We start from the raw sequence: 12043 nt of genomic DNA, 5'->3' as shown, positions 1-12043 counted from the left end.
GTCATGACCCTGGCTCAAGGGAAGCAACATAGAGGAGTCAAACATCTACTGTAAGTATTATAAAGTGTAGTTTATTGCAGACAAAGCAAACAAAAAAGACTGGTAGCACCCCACCAGCAATTAGTCTACCAGCTTCTGTTGACATGCCACCATTTATTGCCCATCCTGTTGTAGTTATCAAGGTGATATAGAATAGATCTTGACTGGGACTGTCTACACTGTGTTAGATGGATGACCCTCTATTCTGGGTACACTGTGATGGTTAAACCATATAGTTATTTCATTGTCCTCTTCAGTGGATGCCATTCATTATTCGGATGTTATGCACACACGTACGCACACACACACACACACACACACACACACACACACACACACACACACACACACACACACACACACACACACACACATACACACACACACACACACACACACACACACACACAGGCCATGTCTACAGTTTTGTCAGACCTAGTAATCAAGAAGCTGGATTCTTTAAAACTTCCATGATTTGCAGTTAATTAACACTTCCACTTGCATGATTAATGAATTGACACATAAAGGTCAGCCTCTTTTGCATATTAAACTTTATACTATTCGTAATCACAATATTTTAGTGTTGAGTAGTGAGTGTGTCGTTACATTTCTCACTTGATGACAGTCGCTGCGTTTCTCCTGCCTCAATCTGACGTGTAAATCTGAGGTGTAAATGATGACCTGAAATCAAAGCTGACAGGAAACGGTTGCAGCCATGATTCATTTGGCTGTTAAAAGCCTCCAGGCTATGGGAGGTGGTGTATATATATATATATACACACACACACACACACACACACACACACACACACACACACACATATATATATATATATATATATATATATATATATATATATATATATATATATATATATATATATATATATATATATATATATATATATATATATATATGTATGTACAGTATGTATGTATGTGTATGTGTCTGTGTATGTGTATATGTATATATATATAATTGTTTTTCTGAGTTTGTTCATTATAAAAAACAGCCAATTTGATGCTCTCAAATATCTGGCTCTCAGGATATACATGTAGGCAGGAGGATTCATTCTACAATGAAAGCTGATGCCACCGGTTCTAGAGCCCAGTGGAGCAACAACTGTGAGTGCCAGGCCGAAATGTCTTGCCGTGTTGTAATGGAGGCTGTTGGATAGTAAATCGTCCAAAGTGCTAAACTTCTGTGGCCAGGAATTGAAGGGTTTATGGGACACATCCAAACGGTTTGGAGGGAGAGAGTTGATAGATGTCAGAAGAGGCATTGCATCTTTTTGATGAGCGGTGACAGGTCAGGCCTGTTTGAGTTATGAGATATTAAAAATATGTAGATGTGACAGAGCTCCTCAGGAGGACGGCTGATGTAAATTCTCTGATGGTTGCTTTGCCAGATCCATAAATAAATGAACACATCAGTGAGCAAGTGAAGGGAATATGAGAAGGGACACGCTCCGTGATCTCAAACTCAGTCTTATTTACTTGGATCTGGGGCGACATTCCTCCTCTGATTCCTCCCTATCAGACGTCCCTTCCTACATCGTATGTCAACTTGGACACATTCAACTTGACAGTGCTCTTGACTGGTGCGATGTCCTGATGTCACAGTGATAAGTAGCCAATCAGACTGCTGCTCCTCTGTGTGCATGTGTGACCTCACTATCAATCTCTCCAAAATGGTTGGTGAACATGACGTGGCCTTCAGCCATGATGGGATTGATGAGCTGAGAAAGATTCTTAAAGCTGCAATCCGGAACTTGTTTTAATAAATAAATGATATTTTAACCAATCTGTATGTTAGAGTGTTAAAATACAATACAATATACCGGTAACTGATGTATCTGCAGTGGTTGGAGATGGTCCACCAACAATTTACAATTTAGGCATTTAGCAGACGCTCTTAATCCAGAGTGATTTACAGTAAGCAAATAAACACGAGGAAATACATCAAATGCATAGAAATAGTCATCTAGGATCATAGGTAAACCAAGAACCTATCATCAGTCTAAACAGTATAATATAAAATAAATAAATGAAACTACAAACTATAGGATGCCAGGTAAAGAAATGAACCTGGCATCTGTCTACATAACATGCTATCTAAATTACATTTTAACCTTTGCATAAGCCTGCAAGGTTGTCACTCTCCCAATGACACATTTGGTGTTGGGTAGGACACCTACTGGTTTACAACTAGTACTGCCTGAAGATCATAGCGCAATAGCTCCCCGGACCAATGGGGATGGAGGCCTTACTGTCTCTCATGCTGGAGTTTGAATCCTAAGCATGTGGGGCAGATTATGCACACGCCTATGCCCAAATATGGAAACGCCTGACATCAGGGTAAATCGACGTATAGGCAACGGTTTCCGCTGTGAATGATATCACATGCCCATATATGGGCGGCAGTGGCTCAGGAAGTAGAGCCACACACACACACACACACACACACACACACACACACACACACACACACACACACACACACACACACACACACACACACACACTTGGTATTATAGTACAGATACTGTTGAAGAGGCTTTCACGTCATCTAGGGTCGGCCACATTAGATCGCCATGGTTACTCAAGAGGGCGGAGTGACTCCTGACCTCATGGACTCCATATTTGGACATGGATGGTCAACCCGGGAATCCATATTTGGATCCTGACTGGAGTCCTCTCATTGAGTATCCCTGTAAGAGCAAAGCACCATACATGTTACATAGGCTAATGCCATATTTGTCATCATCAATACGTCATATACAGCCTCCAGCTGTATATAAGTCCGGTGATGAGTGCTTACCGACAAATATATCTTGTAATATCTGAAAGACTTCATCAGCATGCAGTCCAACGGTATCAAGATGAGTTTTTGGGAGGATGGACCCGCACCTGGACAGTTTTATTCCTTCCCAGGGAACAAGCAGCACGTTGGCAGCGGCGGTCCCGCCAAACACACACTTCATCCCACAGTAACCGGGACCTCCGTGGTGGGCGTGAAGTTCACCGGAGGCGTGATGATAGCGTCGGACATGCTGGGTTCCTACGGCTCTCTGGCCCGTTTCAGGAACATCTCACGTCTCATGAGGGTCAACGACGGCACCATACTGGGAATGTCAGGAGACTACGCCGACTACCAGTACCTCAAGCAGGTCATCCAACAGATGGTGACGGACGACGAGTTGCTGGACGACGGTCACAGCCTCAGCCCCAAGGCGGTTCATTCCTGGCTGACCAGAGTGATGTACAACCGCCGCTGCAAGATGAACCCGCTGTGGAACACCGTGGTCATCGGAGGCGTCCACGACGGAAAGAGCTTCCTGGGTTATGTGGACAAGCTGGGCGTGGCCTATGAAGCTCCTACGGTGGCCACGGGCTTCGGAGCGTACCTGGCCCAGCCCCTGATGAGGGAGGCCATGGAGAACAAGGTGGCCATGACGAAGGACGAGGCCAGGGAGCTCCTGGAGCGTTGTCTCAAAGTGCTGTACTACCGCGACGCACGCTCCTGCAAAAGGTACGAGATCGCCATAGTGACAGAGGAGGGGGTGGAGATTGTGGGTCCTCTTTCCTCAGAGACGAACTGGGACATTGCCCTTATGGTCAGTGGTTTTGAATAGAGAGCAAGACCAGCCTATTCTGTTGCTGTTTCTGTGGTACATTAGCGTCACACCGCTTGGATAAAACATGTGGATCATAATTATCTCTGCCAGGCCAACGGCAAGGGGGGAGATTATGTTTTCACCCCTGTGTTTCTGTCTGTGTCTGCGGCTAATCTCAAACCACTGAGCCGATCAGTGCCAAATGTCTTGTGTACAATGCCAGTAGGCCTAGGAAGTAAATCCCCAAATATCTTTCCCATATTGTGAATATCTTTCTTCCCCACCTACCAAATATGGAGTCCTACACTGACCTGAACCCAAGGTCAGATTTTCTGCATGTCACTCCCCTACTCTCCGTTTCCTATCTCCACGGTACTATCAATAAAGGATTTTTTTTGTGTGAATATTTTGTTCACATTTTGTGAATTCATAAACTCAGATCCACTGAACTTGTGGAACTCCATATGGGCAAGACTGACATCATCAATATTATGTCAAAGATTTGCAGGGAACCACAGCATTATTAGACACCTTATTTTCTTCATTGCCTTCATTGTTTTTTTGTAAAATACAAGACGTTAGCTGTGCCCGGCCCCCAAGTCTGCATTTGGGTCCTTCCACCTTACCCATGTATCAGCGTCGCTTTGTGAAACGTTTTCAGCACAGTAAAGAAATTAGTTTGCGACGCTACTGCCAATCTGCTGTACTGTACGCATAATGTACTACAGTATATTATTTAATCTAATATATATATATATATATATATATATACAATATATTATATACACTAGTCCATACCCATGGGGGGGATATGCGCACATGATCTGGAAACCCGGGAGCCAGCGAACACAAAAACGCTAATAAACAGCTGACACATAATATTGTTCAAGTGAGTGGTCCATCATTTGCTCTTGAACACAATACAGTATGATGAAATGATTTTCAATTAAATGCCTGTATAATCATTTTGACTGACATTTAGTTTGTCTTTTGACAAACAGTTAGTTACCTTTCATCTCGTGAGCTCTATTTAAGTGTGAGAGAAAGGGAACATTTTACAAGCTTATGAAATGCAGTAGGAGTTTCAAAGCTTCAAAGACAATTTGCTAATGCAGTTATTATGTATGAATTTCAAAATTTCAAAAGCATTTCTAACAAATGAAGCTTACAGAATAATACCCTGGATAGGGCTGCCCACTTATGCTGTTTGTCTCTTAAACGATTTACTCAATTATGCTATCCTCAGATGTCTATGATTGTCAGAGTAGGTGATAATTGCACTGTGCACAATTAAGAGTGCATGCAGAAAGTTTGCCTCTACGTAAAGCAAAAGTCTGCTAATAAATCACTCTACCAATTTTGTTTGAGTTTACTTTATATTTGATAGAGCTTTATAATTTACCCCATAATTATAGCGTTCTCCTATGATAAGCTTACTCATTAGGAAAGCTGTTCCACTATGTAGAGCGTTATTTGAGGATATCTCTCTGGCCCATGGTGCTTGCCCTCTCGTTTGAAGCCGGGGACATTGATAAGCCTCTAAATGGGCCATGATAAAAAAATCCCCTCTTAGACTTGGATAGAATGATTCTGTTTCATTAACATACACACCGACAACACCTTTCCACAAAACAGGCGCTGATATCACGAAAGACAAGTAGGTCTTTATCCATCTCATCCGCCTGTCCTCTGAGACGAGCATGGAGAGTGAAAAACAAAGAACTCTATAAACGATTAGTTAGTGTCCTGAAGTTTTGGACAAGGTTTTAGAACTGTCTGTTTGTGGCCTTTTGCATTTGCAATGAGATAGGCTTGTCCTTGGAGAGGCGGCAGGAAAGTGACAGCGCAGAGCTTCAGCGACAAATTCTCTTCTATTTATGCTCTCTACAGTCTCCCTCGACGGTCGCATCAGACATCAGAGTGACTGCCAAACCGAGTGTAACCGGTATATGGATCTGTGCACTGCTGGAAATTCAGGTTAAAAAAGGGCCAAATTGGGGGTGTGAGGGCAGCACGGTCAAAGTGGGGGTGGGGGGTTAAGTGTATTTTGTCCACACACTCTTAAAGGGACACTCACACTTTTGATGTGCATTTCAGTTAATCCTTTAATATTGTCTATAAAAAATAACCCTTTCTCCCTGTTTAGACCTTTCACTGTCTTCCTACAATTCCCATGATGCATTGTGTGAACTGCAACTGTCTGACAATAGGGAAAACACACAATGACTGAGATGTTGTATAACAATGTGTAATTATCTGTTACATTAAAAACATATTTGTATTTTTATATCAGTGTTGGTGCCAGTCAGATCTGTTTGTCATCTCCTCTGTAGCTGCCTGCACGTCCCCTGTCCTCATGACTGCAACTCCTGCTGTCTTTATCTACACTAGAAAACCAAAAGGGTAAAAAAAAAAGAGCATTCACGTGTGTAGCACTAGAATATTATATTCCATTGCATGTATTCCACATACATCCATAGAACACTAAATGCAATTCAGTAGAGGGATTCAACTCCACGGCATTCTAATTTGTTTCACTCTGTATACTCACCCAATAATGATTTACCGTGACCTGGGGTCAGCTCTTGTCATAGAATTCAAATCTCTGTGACAGTTTTGGCACAAAACGTGCATTTAGTAAAATATCTACTAAGATTCACACAGCCCACATTCTCTGTAGGCTACAGTGACAGGATGGCATTCAAAGTTGCACTAGTCTCTAAATACAGACATGTCTCCCACAATTTTGAAATGCTTCGCCTAAAGACCTTTGGGTGTTCTTATGTTCCTTTCAAGTCTTAACGTGACTCATCCAGTCAAGTGTATCTGATCCCATGGTGACAGAGTTCCCTCTAGTCTTCATGATCGCATCAGTCCCTGGAGCTCAGCTTAACCAAATAATGACATTCATTGGCATGATGTGAAAGTAACTGTCCTTTTGATGCGAGTGTGTCAGTATACGGAAAAAATATCTGTTGATGTCTGTAGGGGTGTGCCGATACACTAATTTCACCAAACGATACGATATTTGGCTCACAACTTCGATACGATTTCGATACGATACGATACGCACTTTTTTATTATGAAAATATATGGGGGAGAAAAAATGCAAACAAATAATTCTGTTTTTGCATTATTCAGACGCAAACTTGTAGCTTTTCAGCTACAATAGCCGTTTTGAATCCAAATCGGGCAATAGTGTGTACACCTGACCCGAAAAAAAACAACATGTTGTCACCCCTTTCACTTCGGGGCTGTTTGCATGCCTGATTATTATTATTGTAAAAAAAAAAATTTAAAAAAAAAAAATTAAAAACGATTTCCCCCCCCCCCAAAACGATACATATCGTCACGAAAACGTATCGCGATATATCACGGGACGATATATCGGCACACCTGATTCTGTATGTCCTTCAGTGCTCACATCTTCCGTTTCCGAGGCCGAGAGATGGAGCGGAAGCCAGGAGGTGGGTTCCCTGGGTTTTCTCCAGTTGGAATAGATAGAAAGAGAGGAAAAAGGAAGGGATGTATGAAGGGTAGGGTTTACAGTACAGCCAGAGCTTCATCAGCCGGGGCTTCCTAATTGGAAGTGAGTCCTTTAATGAGGCTGAGACAGACACACAGCCAATTAATCTCACCTGTCAGGGAGAGACTTAAGGGAATATGTGCTCCAGACTCTTTGTGGATAAAACAGATATAACAGGTGCACTTGAGATGGGTGGCTCATTATGGGAAATGTGCTCTTACAACCCATTTGAGTTTCAGGATGTGATTCAGCATGGTAATATTGTACATCAGTGTTAATGTAACTAGCATGCTAGATTTGATTTCTTCTGCTGGGCTCTGTGGTCAAGAATCAGAAACAGAAACACCAATTCATAGATTTATGCATCAAGCTAACAAGTGATCAAATGGACTAAGCAACTGTGTTACAGTTAATGTGAAAAAGCTCAATTGAAACTTAACGTGTGGCAGCTGTGTGGCAGGCAGCTACAGTTACAACACAACACATTCCCTGGAGCACTGACTTGACCAATACTTCTAATTAATATCTTCCCTGTCTTTTAAGTACTGACATTTGAAAATAACTCCCATGGTCCTATTTGATTGATAAATTGATTGTGTAATTGATTGACTGCTATATATCAATGCACTGATGTGGGATCTATTCCCAAATCTGAACCTCTCAATTTCTGCTCCCATAAGCCCAACGGTGGATCACATTTCCACATTTACAGTTCTGACAGTTCTCCGAAGGCTGCAGAGAGGCATCATTCAGGGTAGAGGCTAGGATGCATGGTCCTGGCGTTGGGGATAGAGAAGGGCTCAGCTAATCATCCACAGCCATGTGGAGTGTACTTCATATCAGAAAGAGGAGCGTGGGAGAGAGCAGCCTCTCTGAGAGCTGCATCGACAGCAGCCTGGTCACCCGAGACGGCTGAGACGGATGAGGGCACACATACTGTACATGCATGTATGTATGTACAGTATGTACAGTATGTATGTATGTACAGTATGCAGGTATGTATGTACAGTATGCGTAAGTGCAAAAAAACTAACTGATTTTGATTAAAACATTATTGACGTTGGAAATGTTTACTAATTTGTTGAGAACAAAATGACAGTCGATGTCAAAATGTCAGAATTCAGTAACCCATCGGACTGGATTCAAAATCATACCGAAAATGTTATCACGGCAACTCAGAATGTGACTCAGTGTACTGTGTATGCCCCCACATGTCTTAGATACAGTATGCTTTCCGAACAACATCTGGGCATGCTCATGATGAGTCGGTGGAGTGTGTCCATATACATCCATAGAACACTAAATACAATTCAGTGGAGGGATCTCAACTCTTTGATGTCTAGTTCTGTACATCCCTCACTGCTCACACCTTCAACTATGAAGTGTTACGTCCCTATAGTCTAGAGAGGAAAAAGGGATGCAACATACATTGGGAGTGAAACCCGTTTTTATTGTCTCCGCCGGAGGCGGAGAGTATGTTTTCGCTTCGTCCCGCTGTGTCCCCCCCCCCCCCCCCCCCTAGCCAAGCTAACATTGGTCAAGCTCCACGTGACACGTGACAATATGTTGACACCAATGCTTTTGATTGGCTAGAGGGACACATGACGAAATAAAATCCTATAAATAGGTGTGTCACTTCCAAAAAAAAAAATTAAGTGAGGTAAGACAGGATCAATCAGTCTTGATTGGAACAGTACCTTCCAGTACAAATCACCCGTCCGTGCGTGTGTGTGTCCCTCTGAGAACACCTAACATTGGTCAGTTTCACGTGACATCATATACAGTAGATACATGTTCTATTTTAAGTAAGAATTAGAACATTCCTAGAGAACTATGGTTAAAGATAGGGTATGTGATTTCATTTGATTAAAATAGCACGGGTCTGCTGGCGGAGACTTGTGCTCTAGTTAATAGCTTAAGATATTTACATGAATTGAAATACTTAATAGAATCAAATAGAACACACGGAGCAACTCAGGGAAATAAACATAATAGTCCTAAACATAATCTTGAGTGTTAAAAACTAACCTGACAAACACAAAAGAATGGAGTAATCCTACTTATTCTGTACTCTAATTTAATCTAAACAAAATATGACAAAAAGCTGGCTTCCGTGGCCCATTGCATTCACATGTAACAAAATGACTCAAAACATACTAGCTTAACTACAAATACAATGAACACAGAGACCACAGGTGTTCACAGATCTTAAATAGTCTTCTCCATTCTTCTCCATTCCTTAGGCCATGGTTGATCCTTTGTACAGCATATTTCCATGAAATCAGCTTTTCATTCCCAATGCCCCTTCTTTCTCTCATTCATGTTGGGTCTCTGTAAGCTGACTGTTTCGTAGACCTCCCGTCTCTGCTTCTGGCTAAAGAGAGGGGTTTGTGAGTTTTTGTTTAACCCATGAAAACCGCGAAAACATAATTGTGTCATGTTCGATTTTTGTGTTGGCTATTCAAAAATAGCAGACATGCAAGCTCAACATCTGCTATTTTTGAACATTTTTGAAAAATCTAATGTATGTATGTTTTGTAATAACAATCAAAATCTAAAAAGTAACTAGTAACTTAAGTTTTCAAATAATTGTAGTGGAGTAAAAGCATAATATTTGCCTCTGAGATGTAGTGGAGTAGAAGTAAAAGTACTGAACATTGGAATTACTCGAGTAAAGTAATGATACTTTAGTACAGTACTTGAGTAAATGTACTTAGTTACTTTACACCACTGCTATAGGGTTTCCCAGTGTAACACACCAGTGCTCAGACATGCACAGAGTGACATGCACGGTCTCCATGATTTGATGTGCTTTCACTGTGAGCGTACTGAAGCAGAATCTCAGTGCTAAACTGTGGGTTCATATAGCTGCAGTCTGGTGGTAACCCTCCATATACTGTATTTGAATGTTTGCCGTCATCTGTTTGTTTGTGCTATCATCAACAAGACATCTGCTGTCGGAGAGTCGGTGCGTTTGCTCCTCCACCTCTTTCTGGACAACCTTGATAAGGAGTAGGAAAAATGTGCTGTCATATTTATTCATGACTTCTACGCTTTCAATGGTCTCCCGTCCTCCACCGAGGATCGGGCATGTTTACAGCCCACTCTCCCACGGCCACCCCACACGTGCACACTTTCACTCATGCACACACACACACGATGCACGCACGTGTTTCTTCACCTGTGTAATAAATTAGATGATGATTCACTTTATTGAGAGGCAGTCATCTTCTCATTGTGCAGAGAGAGTCCGAAAGACGGAGAGAAAGAGTAAGAGAGGGATGGAGAGGAGATACTCATGAAGCCAAAGGAGTTTGTGCGATGAGCGAAACAGGAGAATGTAGTAGAATTTGAACGGATGCTAATGTGGAAGTGGAGGGATAGAGAGGGAATATTTTTTTTAAAGGATGATAATTTTTGCGTGCATGCAAGTATTACCCTACTTGTGATAGAGATTTGTAGGACGATTTTGAGTTTGATCAATGTATTCAGTTTGTCATAGCACTTTTGAGAAAGACAAAGAAATGTTTACTATTTACCAAGAAGTGAATGGGCAATGGACTTCCCCCCCCCCCCCACAACGTTGAAAGAGCATATTATGCTCCTTGATGGGCATTTTCATACCTTGAGTTCATAACTGAGTACAGATCTAGAGGATAATCTGTGTCTCTGGTGGTCTCTTGGGGATTCATCATCAACATTGATGATGATGTAATGTGCTTCCATGTTATTCCTCTGCTCACCACATGATGTCTCCCTTTCCCCCTTTGTTTTCACAATTATCCTAAAGGCCACATGTTATTTAACTCACTTTGAGGAGCAGACCTGCAACAATTTTGGTCTCCTATATTGTGCAGTTTCCTATATTACTATTACTGTAACAAATGCACCTCTTAAATACTTTAGTGTGCGTTCACATTAATACAAGATAAGATAAGATAAGACCTTTATTGATTCCATGAAGGAAATTCAGTCGCGAAAGGCAGCACAGCAGTTAAGATACAGAGCAAGAGAAAGTACTGTATAGATACAGCAGGGTAAAGACATCACACACACAAAAGAAACACCATCAATAATGAACAAAAGTATACAAAAATATATACCCTCAACAAAGCTTGCATTATGCAGGACAAAAGAAATGTCAGATAGTGTCCTTGCTGAAATTAACTGTTGTTACTTCAGAGCTAATTAGACTATTGAATGAGCAGCGTGACCACCGTGTGCCTCATTATAAATCTTTGTCGCTATACCGGCACAAACGACAATCTAAGTCTATTGTACTTCCCCTTGGGATAGATTAATCTATCATTTCCCCTCCTATCTGTGCGTGTTGTACTGTATTTCAAACAATGTTAATTGTTTTAAGAGAGAGTGTGTGTGTGTGTCTGTCTGTTTGTGCGTGTGGCGTGCATTCATGCTGAAAAGAAAAGACAAATTGAGAAAATGATTCCTCCTGCACTTGCGTTGTGGGCGCAATCAGCACAACTTATCACTGTAACAATGAACGCCGTTGTTTTTACTCGTTGGCATTCAACTCTGAAAGCAAGTGAAAAAAGGTAGGCACAGCGGTGAGTCTAAAGTGTTTCTGCTGACTCCTTTAAGTCGTTAGCAGAGATTTGATTGGCGCGGGAGAACGCCGTTAATGAGGATTAAGATAAGAGAGCAAATTTGACATTAAGCAGTGGGGGGACGGAGGGGGAGGGGAAGTGAGAGGCAATCGGCCTCACAAGACTTCTTCAGAGGCGTCCCGCCGTTCACTGGAGAAACAGTGGAGTGACTTTATTGGTCCTTTAATCCTCTTCTCCTTCTTGAGCACGCAGCCTTTTCCTGGGCCACTGTTTAATTTCCTGTAACGTAAACA

At 41.8% G+C, this 12043-nt stretch overlaps 1 protein-coding gene across 1 annotated transcript; it reads left to right on the top strand.

Annotated features, from left to right (window-relative positions):
* Window positions 1–2900: 2900 nt before the first annotated feature.
* Window positions 2901–3674, top strand: LOC308097159 (proteasome subunit beta type-4-like; the record flags this gene model as incomplete). Its single annotated transcript, XM_080444784.1, has 1 exon — window positions 2901–3674. One exon carries the CDS (start codon window positions 2901–2903, stop codon window positions 3672–3674), a length of 774 nt encoding a protein of 257 aa, XP_080300910.1.
* Between the last annotated feature and the right edge of the window lie 8369 nt (window positions 3675–12043).

Source organism: Gymnoscopelus braueri, assembly GCF_963280865.1.
Source record: "Gymnoscopelus braueri genome assembly, chromosome: 12".
In the NCBI taxonomy this organism is placed as follows: Eukaryota; Metazoa; Chordata; class Actinopteri; order Myctophiformes; family Myctophidae; genus Gymnoscopelus; species Gymnoscopelus braueri.
This window is presented reverse-complemented; position numbering and strand designations above follow the sequence as displayed.